We start from the raw sequence: 20,552 nt of genomic DNA on the forward strand, positions 1-20,552 counted from the left end.
CTGAATACAAAGAGGTGTCGGCTTGACTTGACATTTCCTTGCTTTTCACCGAATTGCTTTTGCAGCTCCCTTTCTCTTTTGCATGTCCCTCTGATCCTCTTCCACCACCGTCACTAGTGCTACCAATGTACAAAGGTATGTCAGGGTCAGTTATTGGGTTCATTTAATCTATGTTCCATGCATGTCACCAATTTACGCTCGCTGTACTTCGGCGTGATGAAAGGATATCTACTAACCCTATTGGAGTGTTTAAAAAATTGTCATTGCTATCAATGTGTCAAGCTACTCAACTATTGTGTTCACATACACAAGCCTGAAAACAAAGTTGGCCATTACCAGAATGAGAACATGGTCTTCTTCTGGTCCTCTCGAAAGATAATGTGAAAGATTTGTTGTGGTTAAAATAGAAGAGTGAAGCACTACTGCTTGCTTTTAGAGATTTATATTACATTGATTATCACAGAGAGCTCAAAATATTTGCTTGCGCAATTGTAATAGACAAAAATGCACTGTGCATAAATAGAGCAGTCTTTTCAATACATTACGAATTGATCATCACACAACCGAACAAGGATGGGGGGGTTCCATATCTAATAAATCCCATTTGTATCATTCATGACAGTCAGCCTAACATTTACATGTTTTTTCCCCTCCCTAAGTCCAAATTCCATGACCTTTCACCCTTCTACTTAGAGGATCTGATGTGCTTTAAACGATAGGGATCACAAAAACTTGAGAGATCTGATATAAAGCAGTGACATCATCCTAATGATGTCACAGCCCCCCCACGAGGTCAACGCCGCCAAGTAAGGGGAACACCTGCTGTTCTTTCTGAAGAGGACATTTAAACTGAAAATATAGTAATTGGATTCATCTCGGTATTTCTCCCCTTTTGTTTTCAGCTGGCTGCTTCGCTAAATTTCAAATGATCTCCGATGTTTCTTGACATTATTGAGGCACAAGGGGAAAACAAATAGAATAGGACTTGAGTATGCAAGTCAATCTGCTGTTTACAAATAAACCTTTGAGTCTTTTTACCTGGCTCAAGGATTTATTTACGATGCTGATCTTCCACTTTGGGCTCAAAGCATGACGCAAATATAAAGTCACAATTAGAATCAGAATCACCTTTATTGGCCAAGTATATAAAACACGCAAGGAATTTGTCTCAGGTAGTATAGGCTACACTAGTATTGCAAATAACAAGCAACAAACGGTAAACAAAGACATGACATATAAATATTGAAAGATTTTAGCAAGGGTCATGCAAGTTGTGACACATGGTTGCCTTTCGCGGGCCACATAAAATGACGTGGTCAGCCGGATCTGGTCCGGGTCTTGAGTTTGACACGTGTGCTCTATATGTTCCTTGGTGTGACTGAGATTGTGAATGGTTGTTTGTCTATATGTGCCCTGTGATTAGCTGGCAACCAGCTCAGGGTGGAGTCCGCCGATTGCCCGAAGACAGCTGGGATAGGCTTCGGCATGCCCTTGACCCTTGTGAGGATAAAGCGAATCGGAAAATGGATGCGCGGATGTTTTTTCCCCGAAGGAAACAATTGATGTTTGCTTTAATTCGTCTCATATTATTTCGTAATTGTCCATGTCTTTGTCGATGTGCCCCTGCCGTAGCTTTAATTAGGACAATATAGGTATCTTGATTATGGATGGAAAAACAATGATGTAATGACATTGCCTCAAAATACAGTACTTTTATTGCTTTGTCTCTGGGGTTTGCGATAACAGCCTTCAATGTCCAAATCAGTATCATATGATGCAGTATAATATCTCCAAAACCTATTCGTAGTCCAAGTTTCCATGTCAATTCTTCTGAACGCATCTCGGCATTAACGTGCATTCTAAGCCATCTCAGAAATTTTCTTGACAAACGGTGACATCTAGTGGTCAATGATAGAATCTCACATCAATTCACCGGAACGCGCAAGACGGCCGCGCTACTGGATCGCACATCGTTAACTGTTTAATGTATACTTTTTGCACAGCTTGCTGTTTTCGAACCGGGAGCACAGCAGCTGTTTGATCCATATGTTCAAAGAGTCTTCATGCTCATTACATTTTAACAACTGGGACGACGCTTAATTGAACAGACCGTCGCCACTCACATAGTTGAATGGTAAACGAAGCATGAAAATGGATTGTGGGATTGATTTTAATTTTCCTGGTGAATTAAAAAAATGTGGTGAAACATTTCTACCAATAGGGGAAGCTCTCTGGAATTGTAATTGTCGTGAAAACGCGGAAGTACCGTACCTTATTTTGTTTTTAATGATTTCAAAAAGGAGTGACGTCAATTTGCAAGAATATGTGAGAAGTGAGTGCATTTATTTGCCTCTTTAGACTCTCGGCCTCCTGCTTCTTTAAATGTGGCGTTAAAAAACGTCATTAGTTGGAGACCTCAGAGAATTTCTCGGCTTTGAGGCGTGCAGCAAAGCAACCGAAAAGCATTCAGTTTATACCATGGCGCGTTCGGCAGTTTCGTCCTTCCCGATGCGCCGAGAAAAATACATTATAATTAATTTATAATGCGTTAATCAAATAATACGTTTGAAACGTGTAAAAAGCAAGAAGTTGTGCTTGAACAAAAAAGGAGATGAAACTAGGAAAATCACGTGGGGCAAATCGTTTTAGCCAGCCTCCCATTCGGGAAACGTGGGTATGTAAAACACCCTCCTTTTGTGTTTATATTTATTTGATCTATTAGTAAATGTAAACTTCCAAAACTGTCGAATAAAGTGTGTCACGATGTAAGCTAGGTGGCTTCGCCTGTTTAGTACATTAGACATTGGTTAAGTTTTTAGCAACAGACTCTTTAAGTTTTGCAATACAGATAGGTTGCTGGAATATCCAGATGTTGTATGTTCGATGTCAAAGACATTCTGTTGATTGGTTAATTAATTCAAATACCGCATAATGAGTAGGCAGTAGGCTACTTATTTTCAATTAATAGATTGGCAGCCATTGACGGCTTTTACTCTGACGTCAATTACTTCCGGGTGGCAAAAGCCTGTGCTTTCTTAGTGGCACCAAAAAGTAAACACTTTCATGTCTTGACGAAGTGATTGACAAACCATAGTTGGTGGCTTTTATGATCATTTTAGCCTTCTTCTCCACCACTGTTGTTTGAATGTGTTCGGTGTCAGTCGGAAGATGTTGCACGAAGTACATTGCTTCAAAGCCAGTCAGAACGCAGACCACAATCTTCATTTAAACAGGTCAGTTTTTATTAAAGATTTATGGAAGCGTATTGCCGCCACAACCAAAAACATCACGTTTTTAAGATGCGTCGTTAATCACACAAATCGTTTTAACACTTCGCCTTATTTGTTTTTCAAATATGTTAGGTATTTAGCGTAGCATTTTCCCCATGCCACGGGGTACGGAGTTGCGCATGCGCGTGACAAACGCAACATTTTCCAATGCCACGGGGTATTGAGGTGCGCATGTAAGGGTAAAAAAATATTTACGAGGATCTTTATTTTTCTTGATGATACAAGTTTAATAAGAATGGTATATTTGTATAGTGTCTGTACTGTGGTGGTGGGCGGGGAGGCAAGCATACCCTATTAACCGTATATGCTCATTTTTTCCTACGGAAATCATGTAATGGAGACAGAATAACACCATAACATTACGAGTCAGTATGATGTTACAGGTTTATGTAAAAATGAAACGAGAATTTCAACCTAAATACATAGGTGAAAACGCAAACATTTCAAAATGATTAAACGTAAATGCAATTAAAAATTGAATACAACTGAACTGCATTTAAAAATGCACTGTAGTGGATTTAGAAAAGTTGAAGCCACTGTGACATTACTGCATTGGTAATGTGACCTTAATTCATGTATTCTGATGCATACGGCTAGAGGGAGACAATGTAACATTATTACTACTCGAGTCGTGAAAGACTTATGAGTACAGTATCACTTAGCTAGATAGACCCATCAGTTTCACATTTCTGCGTATTTAATTTACCAATGTCAAAACTATATGCAGTTACCAAGACTTAAAAGCATTAAGATTAAGATATCCTTTATTTGTCCCACACTGGGGAAATTTAGTCTACAGCAGCAAGATTGTGGGTAGAAAGAAAAAGAAGAAAAACAAACAAACATTGCAACCACATAAGTCATTGCATGACTTATTTTCAGGAATAAGGAGTTTTGCCATCGCTGATCATTTTTCATCAATTAAGTCGCTGTGCTACTGCTGAGGTGAAGATGAAGAAATTATTTGCCAACTTCAACAAGATGCGAGCACCAACTAGTGCACCAGACAGCGGTGGTCCAACCACTGCTGGCTACAAGGTGAAAAAAAGGAAGATGGAAAATTTGCACAAGGCTGCCTGGATGGGTGATGTGGGCAAGCTGCGATGGCATGCCATGTGCAATAATGACGTTAATAAGGTTGACAAGCACAATAGGTAAGTGAGTGCCAAAAAAACGACGTCACAGATATAGATAAATGTGGTCAGAAAAACTCCTGCTTGGCAGAAACATTCTCACGCGTTAACAGAACTGCACTTCACCTGGCTTGTGCCAACGGACATGCTGGGGTGGTGGAGTTCCTCCTCAGCAAACAAGCCAAGGTCAATCTATTCGACAGCCAAAAGAGGACCGCCTTGATGAAGGTGAGCCGAGACCCCAAGACAATTTCATTCCTGATGCATTTTGATTGTCACCAGTGGCTGTCGATTTATCTTCATGCTTTCAGGCGGTGCAATGCCAGAATGATCTGTGTGTGAACATTCTGCTGGAGAACAAAGCTAATCCCGACCTAATGGACGCAGATGGAAACACAGCCCTACATTTGGCCGCCAAAATCCCATCACTCTCCTGCGTCATCATGCTCGTGAAGAAGGACGCTGACCTGAATGTGAAAAATCTGGTGATTCTCTCCTCGTCCGTCCCAAACACACATGACAGACATTAAAATGCAGCATACTTTGCGCGAGTAAGTTCCGATGACTGTGATTTCATTTTGAAGAAAGGCCTTTCACCCTTGACTATGGCAGTCCGTGGAGACCACATTGCAGTGACCGAGTTTCTCTTGAGGAAAGGCGCTGATGTTAATATTTTAGACAAACACAAAAGGTTGGTGCAAAACGATGACACACAAATCCATCCTGTAATTTAAGAAAATCTCAACATGTTAAAAGTGGTTACTTTGTGCACCGGTCCCTAAAATAAACTTACAGGTCACCATTAATGATCGCTGCAGCCAATGGACAAATGGACATGGTGCGAATGCTCTTATTGTTTAAAGCCGATTTTACACTGATGGATAACAAAGGACTATCGGCTGAGGATCACGCTCTGGCGAATGGCCACCGACCGTAAGTTCACGTTCTTGTCCTTACTCACATTTTTCAAGACATATTTTCTTCCAATCTTTTTCTTCAAATCTTGCAGTGGAACAATTTCATTTTAAGGTTATTTAGTGTAGAACCCAGCCCAATTTTTGAAAAAATTGTGCAGTTTGTTTTACTATGGTGCCTTGAGATACAAGTTAAATTTGTTCCGTGATCACACTTGTAACTTAAAACACTCGCATCTCAAATCATCTTGCCCCATTGAAATGAATGGAAGTGCCGTTAATTGGTCCCACTTGCCCAACAACAAAAAATGTTTGTAATGTGGTTTTAATAACAGAAAACAAACATGGTATTTATACATACAAAAATACAGTCATGTCATAATCCAATGGAATGTAAAAAAGAAAATCCTGTTTGCTGCATTATTTGCTTGAGTGCAATGGCCATTATTGTGCCCTGCGACTGGCTGGCAACCGATTCAAGGTGTCCACCGCCTATTGCCCGAAGACTGCTGGCATAGGCTCCAGCACCCCCCGTGACCCGAGTGTGGATGAAGCGGTTCGAAAGATGAATGAATGAATGAATGGCCATTGTGCTGCTCTTTCTCATGCGCTTGCCTTGACCTTTTCGGGCGAGTAAAATGTAGACATACGTATTTTCAGAGAATATCTCAGCTCATCACCAAGTCACACCGATTATTAGTTGTTCATCGCATAAGATGAAGAATAGAAGAATATATGCCTCTCATTATTATTATTATGTAATCTGTTACCATGTGTTGCTCCTCTGTTTGGGTTGAAATATTTGTTGCTTAAAGGGTTATAACACCAAGACACCAATGCTATTCATTGCCGTCCATGGTGTTTCCCGTTATGTGTTAGCCTCACACTTTAAAAGGAAAGTTACGTGGTTGTTATAAAAAGACATGTAATTCTCTGTTTTAGGTTTAATTTGACAGTAAACTTGAACTGGGAGCAGCAATAAACAGCCTGAAGCCTGTTAATTGAAGAATTGTTCACTATCTGCCAAACTGCTGCTTGTTTAAGTGAGTTGAATTGAGTTCGCTGAAACCATACAGCACTTGTGTCTCAAGCTTTTGCATGCAAGTCAAGGCAAAAAAAAAAAAATCGACCAAACAACTGCTCGTATCTCCAAACACTCGTAAGTTGGGTCACTGCTATCTCAAGGCACAACTGCACAACATTTTAGTTTTATTATGCAGCGGTTAACTTACTTTTACACTTGTTTGATCAAAAAATCTTAATATGTTGCTTAAAACATGACTTGTCGCTTTTCTTTGACCCACATTGTTTTCTATGGGAAATTTTTACCCTGAATTGGAACAAATCGGAACTCGACAAGCCTGTGTTGGGTTCACCCTCAGCAGTTCCACTGTGTTAATCTGTGTTGTTGAACCTATTCCCCTGCGAGGCATTTAGACCCAAAACATGGCGACAATGTCAGTTTCGTGACTCTGTTATAGCTGTGCCTTCCTTATTACTGAGTACGGAACCAAAAGGAACCAGGCGCTCTCCCGGGCTCCTGCAGCTGAATGTGACGAGACCATCAAATTCGAGCCGCATCACCCATCCGAAGCCCTCGAAGCTTGGGAAGGACCATCTACTAGCAAAGATGGTGATGCTTTTACATGACCTTACATTACTAAATTCCTTGTGTGTCATCACTTAGTTTGAACTGGAGTGTTTATAACACCGATGTGTAGTGTTTACAAAAGCAGTAAAAGTATTTAAGAATGACAAGGCAAACTACCAATCGATCGCGTTCCGTGCACGTCATCAAAAGCTGCGCGCACACAATTGGTGTCAAAAGAACGACAGATTTACGCGTTTGATCGATTTTGTTTGTTGCGGTTTGAGGTTTTAGTATTTCAGTAATTTCAGAAATAAATCAACACGCCAAGCTGTTGTGTGTACGGGTGTGCACATCTAAGTGGAAATGGGATAACATTTTTCTGAATTCCAAAAGAAAATCGGCCGTTTCAAAAACATTGGGAGAGCCTATGGCTGCAGGCTATTAAACGTACAGACTGGAACGCGGACATCAGGAATGGCCGCGTTTGCGGTGCTCATTTCATTTCTGGTTAATTGTCGTGGCCATTTTGTTTCACCAAACCTCTATTGAAATGTCGAGTAAGTGGGCCGCAATTGTGGAATAATGGCAAGGTGTGTTTGTTACGACGACTGCTAGCTAGCTAGTTCGTAACTGGTAACTAACTCCTATTGCTAAGAGCTTCTGTTCATGTCGCCCAAGGTCTGTTTTGCCCTCCTTGCAGAAAAAAATGCTTCGCGGGTTGTTGTTAATTTTATGTGTCCATTTTTAAAAAATATGACGTCTAGTGGAATCCCCTCCGTTGACTCATTTTCAATTGATAATTGTCATGCAGTATTCTATTTTATTTATGTTAATCGCCGGCAGGCGGGATAACTCAAACCGTCAAATCGCATCGGAAGCTAGCTTTCTTTTTTCATATCGGCCTACAGACTTACATTTGAGGCATATGGGGATACGCCGACGACGTTTCATCAAATTTATTTGACGCAGAAGAAAATGATACGGTGGTAAAATTAGTGTCGCCTAACGGTGGTGAGGAAGTTGGTGGCACGGGAGCTGTCCACCGCGTTGAGCCAGCCGTTCGTTGCGGCGATACCTTTGGTATCCAATAACCAAATTAAAAAAAACAGCCAGACGGGACTCGCACTGCAAAGGTGGATTTCATAACAGTTAAATTGATGTGTTCATGGCCACTTATCACATATTTGAAAGCATCCAAAGACTCGCAGTCTCGTGAAAAAACTGCGTGTCTCCACTCGCAGGATATTGAGCCAACGGACACCGGGCCACTTTCAAACGTCTTCCTCTCACTCTGTAATCCCAAAATGATCAAAAAGTTCCTTTCCGTGTGATTATGTCAGTTTTTAAAAGTAGTTTTCACGATGCTCTCCACGGTTAGTCCGCCTGCATTTGCGTTTTCAAACCCCCACCATTCTGCACCAACAACTCACGATGACGTCATATTCGCTAAGAAAACTGGAAAGGGATTTATTGGACAAACAATTTTCTATTCCTTGATGTATTTGGTCAAGACCGTTGAATTATGCTTTCATTTTAGTCTTCTCGTGAGCGTTAAATGACATCATCTTCAGGCAATGTAGACCTTACTGCTTTTGATTTGTTTAACAGGTATCTTTTCACCGATTGCTGAACTTTTTGGGGCAAGAGCTGAGCATTGTATAAATGAGGAACTTCAACCAAAAGAGGTAAGCCTAACATAAGAATACAGGCTAAATGGATTTTAAAAAAATATATAAATTCCACTCCGTCTCCTCCCCTTCTCTAGACTGACCTGAACAAATGGGGGCTGCTTTTAAGCAAATGTGAAGAAGAAAGCATCGAAAAGCTTGGTAAGTCTGTTTGATTTTTATTTACTAGCATGCATCATTGTCTTTAACATCTTACTTGGTTTGGTTGACAGAACCTATGGAAGAGCTAGGTCTTGGACAATTTGACTGTAATGAAGGTAACTCTTAGAAGTGTAAAATCGCAGCCCCAGTTGAAACGCAAACAATTGTTTCAGTGGTTGCCCCACTAACAGCCAAATCCATTGCACGTTTCATCATTAAATGCCACAACTTGTGCCTGTGTTTTTTTGCACTTGAAAATCAGAGATGGACAAATCTATCAATGCCAGTCATGGAAATCTGCCTGCATGCAAAGAGGAATTTCAGCCCAGTCCATCGCTTAAAGAAGAGGTGATTTATGTGTCTCCAAAAGTGCCCTTTGCTCTGCCAGTAACAATCAGCCCGGACGACACAAAGGTTGTCGCATCTCCTACTTCACCTGCACGTCTCCATTCCCCAAATGTGATTCTTCAAGAGAGCGACGGTAAAACTCAACTGGCCTTTCGTTTCCTGATTTGCACTTCACTATTAAATGTGCACACCATTAAAACAGGCCACCAGTACAGGTTCATTCATCATTCAATCGCACTTCTTCAGAATCAGATTGGGATGAAGACAGTTTGATTTCATTTTGTAATGAGACCAAAACAGACAAACGGCAGCTTCGGGAAGCACTCGGAGGAGGTAAAAACACTCGCCGTTTCTTGGCCGTCTGAGTAGTGAGTGCATGGTCTCGATGTAAAGGTCTCACCTCTCCTTAAGGCGGCAATGAAGTCTCAACACTGGAAAGTGACGGCAAAAATTGTTTTTCTTCTGACAAGCTGCACCAACAGGTGATCACGTCACCAACACACAAGTCTATTTTGAATGCTGCGTGAGGCACATGGCATGCTATACATCATTGTCAAAAAGTTCTTGTTTTTAAGGATACGATCTTGTCACCCAGTGCACTTCTCAAGCCCACATGTGACATGTATTCTGAACCAATCTTAAGATCGTATCAAGTTGTATCCATGTATGAAATGGATTTTGCAGACATATTTTATGCATTCAGGTAAAAGCTTGTTTTCCTGGTCCGTCTTGTTTTGCCACCCCCACCTTATAAGGAGGCAGCTCTACGTGGGATCTGCAATGAGAAACTTAGTGAAGAAGAAGAGGAGGAGGAGGAGGAGAAATCCATCTTAAGTAATGTTGTTCAAAGTTTTAGGGAGATGTTTAACGTACTGTCCAAATCGGTAAGCATTAATGAAGAAAAGCAGGGTGACGCCACCTCGCCCTACGAAGAGTCAAGCGATGAAGAGGATGTGCAGTCTCTTCGGTCAGTTCATCTACCCCACCATTGGCTGTCTGGATCAGAAGACTTTGTGGTGGAATCCTCTGGTAGGGCCCTGGAAGATGAGAAGATACCAGAATGTCAGTTGCCCGGTAGTGAGAACATCATAGTTCGGGAAGCAGAAGCACCACCCCGGAGTGAGACTCCAGAGTTGCTCACCAAGAAGGAGAGCAGTGTCGACTTTGTCATCACAGGTTTCCCCGCTGGTCACGACACAGCCGACGACGCCAAAGTTGGACCTTTTCACAGCATTCAGTTAGAAGAACCTGAGGTAAGGTTGATATTCCCTTTACAGTGGTGCGTTATGATATGAGTTGGCGTCCATAGGTCAAAACATTTGTATCTCAGATCATCTTTCCCCATTGAAATGAGTGGAAATGCCTTTAATCTGTTCCCCCCTCCCTCCAAAACCCCAAAAGATTTCTCTGTTATCCCATTTGTCTCTGAATATCCGTAGCTCAAAGGGTTCGAAAATTGCAACTATCAATACAAACCATGAAAATTATTTGTTAGCATTAAGATAGCGGCTCATGCTTCAAGCACTCGCTGGTTGTTTTAAATACACAATGTGTAATTGTCTCTGTGATTGCCTGGCAACCAGTTCAGGGTATAACCCCCCCCCCCCCCCCCCCCCGCTTACTGCCCAAAGACAGCTGGGATAGGCTCCAGCACATATATTTAGTTTGACTAAGTGGGAGTGGCATGAAACGGCATGAAGCCTCTCTTTGTGTCTCACGTGACCACCGTAGTAGTAGACGCTGTTGCCTTCCATCCCCACACTGGAGCTGTGTCGTCCATGTGATAAATTTACTTCAGAGGTTGCAAGTCATCAATGCCAACGTCTTATTTTCAGTTGGCCCACGAGACTCCTTGGACAATGGCGAATCTCAGTGCTCCCTCTGGCGCAGGTGGAAGGGCATCAGAGGGACCTCCAAATGAGCAACCTGAGACCAGGTTAGCCGATCGAACTGAACCCTCTCAACAAGTAGAGAAAGCTGTCACCTCTCAGAGGTATGCATCATTTTCCATGTGCCCCTTTCACATTACACTTGATTTCCCTTCATGTTTACAATGATTTATACATCTGCCAAGTGCAAAAATGTGTGAGGTTCTGTACGTGCGATATGTTAAAAAACGATTATTGTCTTATCTATTCGGGCGGCAGTGTGGAATCGCAACTCACACATGAGCTTTCCTTGGACATCAGACTCGATGGCCAGGCAGAAGAATCTCAACTCGCACATCAGTTGTCCTTGAACATCCGACCCGATGGCCTTGCAGAAGAATCACAACTCGCACATCAGTTGTCCTTGAACATCAGACCCGATGGCCAGGCAGAAGAATCACAACTCCCACATCAGCTGTCCTTGAACATCAGACCCGATGGCCTTGCAGAAGAATCACAACTCCCACATCAGTTGTCCTTGAACATCCGACCCGATGGCCTGGCAGAAGAATCACAACTCCCACATCAGTTGTCCTTGAACATCCGACCCGATGGCCTTGCAGAAGAATCACAACTCCCACGTCAGTTGTCCTTGAACATCCGACCCGATGGCCTGGCAGAAGAATCACAACTCCCACATCAGCTGTCCTTGAACATCCGACCCGATGGCCTTGCAGAAGAATCACAACTCGCACATCAGTTGTCCTTGAACATCCGACCCAATGGCCATCCAGAAGAATCACAACTCGCACATCAGCTCACCTTTGACATCAGTGGAATCTGCAGGGATCTCTTTGGGTTTGACGGCACCTTAAGCGATCTGTCGGAAGATGACAGAAGGTATTTGTGCCCGCATGCGTTTTTCTATGAACGTATAGGTTACACTGGATGTGTATGTTCAGACAAACACAACTATGTCATAAAAAAATTATATTTGCACATTTTTTTGAAACCGACATGGAAAGCATGTTTTTAGAAGTATGTTTTTACGGGACAGTGAGACATTATGCCAGTTCAAGATGCCGTTTGAACAGAAAGTCATTTGCGAGGCAAAGTGCAATTTCTGCAGTAGCCGCTATTTTTTCTGTTTGTCGACGCCAGGTGGAAATCGGCGGAATTTCTGAAAAGAACACCGAGCACTCTCACGGTAAGTTCTCAAGTGTTCAAAAGTTCTCATTATTTTTCGCTGTCCCATAAGTCTGCTTTAGGCCAAAGTTCCAAGTGTGTGAATGGCGTGCCCTTTTTCTTTCATCAGACCACCGAAGATGATGAGATATCCAAAGATACCGATGATGCCGGCATTTCAGAAGACTCCGACATTGCCCTCCACGTTCGGAAACTGGATGCAGTCACCACAGGTACTGTGAATTGGAAAGCCAACTGACGTTTTGCTCCTCTATTTCTGGCATGTGCCATGTTGATATTCCTCAGACTCCAGAAGTAAGAAGAATTTATGGGACTTCGATGAGCGCTACTTGCTGAAAGCAAATGGTCATCATAGCGCTCTAAGACAGAGGCTGAGACAACTGGAAATTTCAAATCGTCTCTTGGAGCAAAGCAACATGGAGTTGAAAACCGACGTCGCAAACCTCACGTAACAACTGCTTTGTTTTCTCTTCACCAAGTGTGTTCTGCCCGAAACGAAATGTTATCGTTTGCCTGAATGCAGTACCTTTGATTTCAATAATAGCCTTTTGTGAAATTAATTGGCGGCATTGACTTCTGGACATATTTGCTCATCACAGAGTTCAGCTCACAGTGGCCATGAATACTATTGTGTCGAATGAAAGTGTCATTAAGAAGGTGAGAAATAGCAGCATCGGATGGGTAGTTTAGTTTTTTTTTTTTGTATTGTTTTGACATTAAAAAAAAATGTTTTTCATGTGCCCAGCTTGAGGAGGATCGGAATCAGGCCGAAATGCTTTTGGCGCAGAATCATAACACGCTGAATGCACTCCATCAGAAGGTCAACAGTCAACAGGTCAAGCAGAAAGAGATGGAAGTGGAGAGCAAAAGGAGCAAAAGTAACGAGGTAATTGTCACCTCATTTAAATGTGTCTGAATAAACTGTTCTGAAATTGCCTCACAGCCAGCCATCCATCCATCATCTAACGCTTATCCGGGGCCGGGTCGCGGGGGCAACAGCTTTAGCAGGGAAGCCCAGACTTCCCTCTCCCTAGCTACTTCTTCCAGCTCTCCCCGGGGGATCCCTAGTCGTTCCCAGGCAAGCTGGGTGACATAGCCTCTCCAGCGTGTCCTTGGTCTTCCTCGGAGTCTCCTCCCGGTGGGACATGACCGGAACACCTCACCGGGGAGGCGCTCAGGAGGCATCCGAATCTGATGCCCAAGCCACCTCATCTGGCTCCTCTCGATGTGGAGGAGAAGCGGCTCGACTCTGAGCCCCTCCCGGATGACCGAGCTTCTCACCTTATCTCTAAGGGAGAGCCCGGACACCCTGCGGAGAAAACTCATTTCAGCCGCTTGTATCCGGGATCTCGTTCTTTCGGTCACGACCCATAGCTCGTGACCATAGGTGAGGGTTGGGACGTAGATCGACCGGTAAATTGAGATCTTCGCCTTTTGTTCATGGGGGCCCCGGTGACCCGCGTCCGGGCAAGGGAAACCGAGATCCATTTATCGTAATCATCATTGGGGTCTTTGAGCCGTGCTTTGTCTGGCCCCTCACCTAGAACCTGTTTGCCATGGGTGACTCTGCCAGGGGCATAAAGCCCCAGACAACTTAGCTTCTAGGATCATCGGGACATACAAACCCCTCCACCACGGTAAGGTGACGACTCACGGAGGGGATTGCCTCACAGTTCCACGTTTATTAGGATCCCCGTTGGTCTTCACCAATGTGAAGACACTTCTTTTTAGATTGAAATAAACGAACAACAACAACAACCACAACGATCAATCAATTCAGTTTTGATTCTGTCCTGCAAATAGGTTACTGCTCTCTATATTATCTGCAATAATAAACGGAAATGTCACAAGACGACCTGCCAGTCTTTGATAACATCATCCATCACAGCCACTTGCATCCACCCAACAGTTCTTTCTATCTTGCAGAACTACTGCGGTTCTGCGCCATTTGAAGTTTGTCCGCAGTTTGTTTTTGGGCAGTAGTTGAGACAAGACAAAAGTAAAGACTGCAATACAAGTTTGATCATTGAGACAGAGTGGGATGTAATATAATCATGCCTATCATCACAAAGCTATAAGGCATACAGCGCTGCATTGAGATTTGTATTAGACCCAGAAAGTTAGCTTTTGATATGTGGTACAGACTTGATTTTTTTTGGGGGGGGGGGTGGCGGGGGTTGTGGCGCCTTTTAATGAGACAGGACAGTCTCCTCAAAGCAGGTAGACGTTTGCCTTGCGTCATACTTGCTGTAATTCTTCATCCTTGAGCTGTTTTGACGAAACACAGACATCTTATTAAGACACCAGGAAAGAACTTTCAAACTTTGTGAAAACATGCACGACGCGTCTCCTGTAAGTGCAACTCTCTTAACTTTCAGGAGCAACTGAGATCCGAACTTGAGGTCTTACAGACCGACAGCAGCACCAAACAGAGAGACCTCGCCGAGGAGAATGAGGACCTCAAGGACCAGGTCGAAGATCTTCGGCACGAACTCAAACTTGTACAGCACAATGAGAACCAAAATGCCATGGACTGGAACAATACGATTACCTCATTAAAGTATGAGCTCAAACTAGCGACTGACCGCCTGGAGACGGAGCAACAGGCCCACAACAACTTAGCGGCTGAGGCTCAGTTGACCCACGCCCGCCTGACTGAGGCTGAGCGAGCTCGGTCGGAAATGGAGAAAGCTCTGCTTCAAGAGAAGGATGAACACCAACGCCTTGCGAGTCAGTTTTTGCGCCTCTGCTCTTGCGGCGGGTCGACTTGTCTTATTAACTCATTCAGTACCAACCAATTCTGGACCATGTCTGAAAAGACGTTTAAAGACGTCTTTGGGAGCGAATGAGTTAGGTTTGTTTCTTTCCAGGCGAAGTATCCTGTCACCGCGAAGCCGTCAACAAACTGTCCCTGAAGCTGTCCAAGATGAAGGCACACGCAAATACCATGGAGAGCGACGCACGTCGATACGAGGTCCAGATGGTCGAGAAGACCATGCAGCTGAACAGCGTGCAGCGCGAGAGCGAGCAGACGGCTTTGCACGTTAAGGAGCTGGAAGCCGCTCTGCAGGCCGAGAAGGAGCTGGCTGCTCGAGCTGCATCGCGCCAAGAGAGCACTCAGGAGCAGCTAAACCAATTTCAGAACGAAGCCACGTTGCTGCGGCAGCGGCTGGAGGAGGCGCAAAGCAAAGCCGTTGCAAATGAGACCGCTTTGACAGACGCCCAAACGGGTTTCAACGACACGTTGTTTAAGGTCCGCGCCGATTGCGAGGAAAGGGTGCAACAAGCGCAGGTGGGGCTCAAGGAGCTCAACTGTAAGGTGACTGAACTCGAAATTCTCGTTCGTAAATTAGAGCGGGAGAAAACGGAGAGACAGGTAAGATCAGTCGTGGATAAAAGGAGCGAGCAACTTTTTTGTGTGTGTAAACGACCTGATGCAGTAATTCTGACTTTGTTTCTGGGGTCACAGACATGTCAGAGGCAGCTGCAGCAGGAGTTGGATGACTCATTAAAGAAGCTCTCAAAGTGTGAAGCTTCTTTGGAATTCAGCACACGGTATCGCACCGATTTGGAAGAAGAGAAAACTCGGCTCCTCCGTGACATTGAAAACCTTCAAGGAAAGGTAAAGCAAGTTTGACGGATTTGTCGGTGTAGCTGCATCACTTGCCAAACGTTGAAGTGCTGGGATCGTGTGTGTGTGTGTGTGGGGGGGGGGGTACACTTTCTTTGTATAGAAGCTGGAATTGTGGGGTGGTGGGGGTGGGGGGTTGCTTGCGACAGTGGAATCGCAGCTCATTGAGCATGAGCAGGCGCAGAAAGCAAGCAAAATTCTTGGAAGCAGACGGCTGCAAAGGGAAATTCAAACAGTTTGCTGAAAATGCCCCTCGGTTCAAATTTAGCTGCAGGAAAGGGAAGCCCAATGCATTCGAGCGGAGAAGCAAATGATGGAGCGAGCAAGTCTTTTGGACGAAAGAGAAAAAGAACTGAGCATTGCAGCGCGGAAACAGAAGGAAGCTCAGGCTGCTGCGGACGCCTCTAATGACATCACCAAACGGCTTGAGGAGGATGTGCAAAGGTAAAGCGGGCACACCGACAACACACAACCCGCCCGGTGACGGATAGGTCAATGAAACGACCGTCCTCGTATGTTTTGTTGACCCAAAATGTCACATCACTGTCTGCTGCGTTAGACTGGAGCTCAACAACATCAGGCTGGAGGCTTCTGCAAAGCAACACGCCAACAAATTTGATGCACTTCAGAAGGCGGCCCAGGAGGACGCAAGGGTGAGTGAGCGCTGCACGGGGGCGTCGTCTTTTCTCGGCGTCAGCGCCCAACGGGATGCGTCGTCGTCCTCAATTCCTGGTTATGGAGAGCAAGAATATGCGTTTTGAATCCCACAGAAAAGCTAAAATATAACCTTTATATTGTTAAACAAAACCCCCAAAAATCTGTAGATGAGGGCTCAATTGGAGGACTTGGTGACAAATCTTCAAAGCCGGAAGCTTATGCTGGAGGACCAACTCAGCAAAGAGGTGAGCGGCACTTTTGTCACCCTTATCGAACATAGAATATAACTAATATTGTAGAAATGTTTTTGTGGTTCTTCTGCTCAGGTGCAAAAGCACAGCGTGTTGTCCAACAACGCCCAGGACACCCAACTCATGTGGGAAGAGGAACTGAAGAGCCGCTCCAAGTTAGGACTGCGTCTAGCGGAGCTCGAAAAGCAAAAGAATGAAATCCACACCCAGGTGGGCGCGAAATTGCACCACTTGAGGATTGTTAGACATGCTCATTGAACACGTCTTTCAGGTGGAAATGGAGAAAAAGAAAGCAGAGGAATTAGCAGAGCAAAAAAGGGCGACAGACTGTCGTCTGGAACAGGAAATGAAGAGAAATTCAGAGATTCAAAAGGAATCGTACAGGTGATTGCAAAGCTCGGCTTCACACTTGTCAAAGATAAATACACCTTTTGAACATTCATGCTGGATTGCCAGCGTCGGTTTGGTTTGTGAATTACTTCAATTGTCATTTGGGTTTGGTGGCTCTTTTATTTCGCTAAAAATACTTCTTGACAAAGAGTGTCTGTATTCACTTGATTCAATGATCTGTATTGCACTCCTGCATTTAGGCTACAATCGATTGCTAAAATCGCTAAGAGGAAACTGCAGGATCAGCATATGACTGGAGCGGACAAAGAAAAGGTTTGTCCCACTACTGCAGCGTTTTCAGTGATAAACCTGCTCATATATCTGATAGCGCCACATGAATAAAATTGTATTGTGATGTCTTGTGTATATTATTATATTACATATTCATTATCAAAGGCAGCACAGCACGGTGGGCGACCGGTTAGCATGTCGACCTCACAGTGCAGAGGTTGCAGGGTTCAATTCCACATATGGCGGTTGCACGTTCTGCCCGTGTGGTTTTTCTCCGGGTACTTCGGTTCCCACCCACCTTCTAAAAACGAGCATTTTAGGCTGATTGGACACTCTGAATTCTCCCTAGGTGTGATTATGAGCGCAAATGGATGTTCGTCTTACGTGTGCGCTGCGATTGGCTGGCAACCAGTTCAGGGTGCCGGAACACAAACAGCTCACGAATGTATAAATATAAATGAATCAGACAGAAATGGACAAACGCCTTCTTCACAGGACAGCGACGATATCTCGAAACGGCAATGCTCGGAGTGTGTTTCAGTGTTGACAGTCTTTTTTCATTTGTTCAGTTAGTTCGCCAGGTGAACGAACTTCAGGCGCAGCTGGAGAAGGAAGTGTCCTCCCGCAGCCAGTTGGAGAGGACCAAGAGGCAGCTGGAGGAGGAGTTGCTGAGTCTCAGACGTAGCCAAGGACCCCCCTTGGACGGAGGCTGCGTAGCTTCGGCAGCCAACGCAATGGGCCTCCAATACAGATGCCACTGCTCCAAAGCCCTCAGTTCTTTGAACGAAGGACCGAGCTACAGTGTGGAGGACTACCTGGCCAAGGTTGGTGAATACAGCGTGTCCAAACTATGCGCCGGTTATTTGGTTTCACTTCCTCAACATTAGTGACTTTTTCATTGATGGTGTGTCTTTGCAGCGGGGGACTTAGCAGTAATACTGCAGTGTTGGTCGCTCAACTTCTTTCGATTTTATAGATGGTCATTTTTCTTTCATATTATGTGATGAAATTGCTCAGTTTAAAATGGCAGGCAGGCTCTTTGCCACTCGTTAGAATGACGAGTCGCTGCAAAACAGAAGTGGTTTCTTTTCATGGGTATATTGTTGACGATTGACTACGTGGCCATGATTATTGAGTGCATTCTGTTGTATCTCTGCAGATGCGGCAAGATCTGGACGAAGCCATGTCAAGAGAATTAGCCAATCGTGAGTATAAAGCAGTAGAACAGCCGATGACAATGTGATTCTTCGGCGCCTTTCTAAACATTCAAGAACCAACCGCCTTATGAAGAATATATCAAATGTAACAAAGGTGCGTCCTCCTTCCGCAGCTTCTGTGAAACTGGACATGTCTCCGGCCTGTGTGTCACCCGTGAGTAGAGCAAGGCAACAGTATGCGAATGTACTGAAGAAGAACCATGAGGTATAACCAGTTTGGAGCAAGACACGATGGACGATCCGAGGAGGAGGTGGTTTGGTTAAAATGCCACCTCGACCCAATTTAGTCCAGCTGCTTCTGGATGGTGTTAGGTCACCGTAGTAATAGTACATTGACTGTATTAGAAGACTGCATCTACTCCTTTGAAATGAGCATTTTGCAAGTGACATCAAGTTTGAAACTAAACTTAAAAAGAACAGCAATATCAAAAAATGTCTCATGTCTCAACATTTATTGGATTCACTTTTCTTTCTGATCTAGATTGTCAATGGGTGAAACGCAACTCCGATAGAGAGTAAAACTTTCAGTTTGGGCTCATCATGTTGGTGCTCGTTGTACTGAATGTTTTGATGTCTCAATTTCAGTCTGTACTTTTAGATTTAGAAAACCTCATCCAATTGAACAAATGGTATTAACTGAATGGATAAACCTGTGCAGGCGGCCCGGTAGTCCAGTGGTTAGCACGTCGGCTTCACAGTGCAGAGGTACCGGGTTCGATTCCAGCTCCGGCCTCCCTGTGTGGAGTTTGCATGTTCTCCCCGGGCCTGCGTGGGTTTTCTCTGGGTGCTCCGGTTTCCTCCCACATTCCAAAAACATGCCTGGCAGGCTGATTGGATGCTCTAAATTGTCCCTAGGTGTGAGTGTGAGCGTGGATGGTTGTTCTTCTCTGTGTGCCCTGCGATTGGCTGGCAACCGATTCAGGGTGTCCCCCGCCTACTGCCCGGAGACAGCTGGGATAGGCTCCAGCACCCCCCGCGACCCTAGTGAGGATCAAGCGGTACGGAAGATGAATGAATGAATGAATAAACCTGTGCAATGCAAGAACTGACCACAGAGTGGATTGTTCCCCACCCTCCTGCTGAGGTTGACAAGTCTGCATGTACAATTGTGTACCCATGGCAACACATTGTCTTGGAAAGTAGTCAGTTCAAACGGTTTATTCAACATAATTGATTTTATCAACTCGGAATCTGAAATAAACAAATGTAATAGACCGAAACCTTTTGATAATCACTGAGTACAAATCTGATCAGTAATTACGATACCATACGCTATTGTCTTCAGCTTGACTAGAATTTCAGAAGACCTAAAATGCACTTTGTCTTTTACACGTAACCTCCAAACTTCGGAATGCACGTGTGCCGCTCTTCAATATTTAAGTATTTTTTGCACCACCACTCTGCTTTTCTGCGATTCTTCAGTCTCTAAGTACAGTACCTCTTGTTGCACGATGACATCATCGAGCTCAGTGGCCATTGTGACCATTCTGTTTGGCGCCTTTGCAATGGCGACTTACTCTTGCTTGACCAGTAGGTGTCGTCTTGCTCTTTTTGTCTAACTGAAAAACTGGAGTTCTTCGAGCCGTCTTACAATACTGTTTTCAGTGTCACAGCTATTTCTTTTCTTTGACCAATGATTGGGGTTACCCAATTAAATAATAAATTAAACCAATTATGTTCCCAATTCTTCTGTAAATGAAGACGATGGACACTTAAATTTTGAAACTCGGAAGATGTTCGTCATCCAATTCCAGAAGTGGATGAGAAGGCAAGCCCGCCATAGGGAGCAATGACTCAACAACCCGTCTCGTGGTGGCAACTGACCAAGACGACGAAGTTGTCTCGTCACCTCGACCCGTGCGACACGGCGGGTGAGCAAAATGAATGAGCACATTCTACTACGCCGTTGATAAAAGACCCCAACACCGCGTGTTTGCTCTCCTAAATCATTACTCAATGATTTCTTTGGCGATAAATTACCTAAATATCTGTCTAA

General features: G+C 44.2%; 1 protein-coding gene and 1 long non-coding RNA gene across 6 annotated transcripts; one reads left to right on the plus strand and one right to left on the minus strand.

Moving 5' to 3' along the window:
* Nucleotides 1-1,706: 1,706 nt before the first annotated feature.
* On the plus strand, nt 1,707-19,207 carry LOC127598276 (ankyrin repeat domain-containing protein 26-like). 5 transcript variants are annotated; one of them, XM_052061979.1, is made up of 34 exons: nt 1,707-2,674; nt 3,162-3,233; nt 4,173-4,444; nt 4,537-4,651; nt 4,735-4,908; nt 5,008-5,114; nt 5,219-5,356; nt 6,819-6,970; nt 8,537-8,613; nt 8,694-8,757; nt 8,829-8,873; nt 9,020-9,238; nt 9,352-9,438; nt 9,517-9,587; nt 9,861-10,358; nt 10,941-11,098; nt 11,253-11,873; nt 12,135-12,180; nt 12,289-12,391; nt 12,465-12,627; nt 12,779-12,836; nt 12,925-13,065; nt 14,558-14,909; nt 15,050-15,555; nt 15,649-15,801; nt 16,079-16,254; nt 16,370-16,463; nt 16,635-16,712; nt 16,794-16,928; nt 16,990-17,102; nt 17,309-17,381; nt 17,909-18,163; nt 18,499-18,544; nt 18,670-19,207. In XM_052061979.1, the coding sequence occupies exons 3-34, from the start codon at nt 4,242-4,244 to the stop codon at nt 18,765-18,767; spliced, it is 5,319 nt and encodes a 1,772-aa protein (XP_051917939.1). In that variant the 5' UTR covers nt 1,707-2,674; nt 3,162-3,233; nt 4,173-4,241; the 3' UTR covers nt 18,768-19,207. The 5 variants fall into 5 exon arrangements, with proteins under 5 accessions (XP_051917939.1, XP_051917940.1, XP_051917941.1 ...); XM_052061980.1 differs by lacking the exon at nt 3,162-3,233; XM_052061981.1 differs by lacking the exon at nt 8,829-8,873 and having other exon boundaries at nt 1,707-3,233.
* Nucleotides 18,992-20,478, minus strand: LOC127598397 (uncharacterized). The gene is made up of 2 exons (XR_007961915.1): nt 19,586-20,478; nt 18,992-19,206 (listed from the first exon to the last, which is right to left on the minus strand). It is a non-coding gene; the product is annotated as an uncharacterized LOC127598397 (long non-coding RNA).
* Between the last annotated feature and the right edge of the window lie 74 nt (nt 20,479-20,552).

The sequence above is a fragment of the Hippocampus zosterae genome, chromosome 3 (genome assembly GCF_025434085.1).
Source record: "Hippocampus zosterae strain Florida chromosome 3, ASM2543408v3, whole genome shotgun sequence".
NCBI lineage: Eukaryota > Metazoa > Chordata > Actinopteri > Syngnathiformes > Syngnathidae > Hippocampus > Hippocampus zosterae.

Excerpts from the sequence above, each read along its gene's own strand:
- LOC127598276 (XM_052061979.1), top strand. The coding sequence starts at position 4,242 with ATGAAGAAATTATTTGCCAACTTCAACAAGATGCGAGCACCAACTAGT. Across the intron at positions 12,392-12,464 it reads ACTGGATGCAGTCACCACAG|ACTCCAGAAGTAAGAAGAAT; the intron begins GTACTGTGAATT and ends GATATTCCTCAG. Across the intron at positions 15,556-15,648 it reads GGGAGAAAACGGAGAGACAG|ACATGTCAGAGGCAGCTGCA; the intron begins GTAAGATCAGTC and ends CTGGGGTCACAG.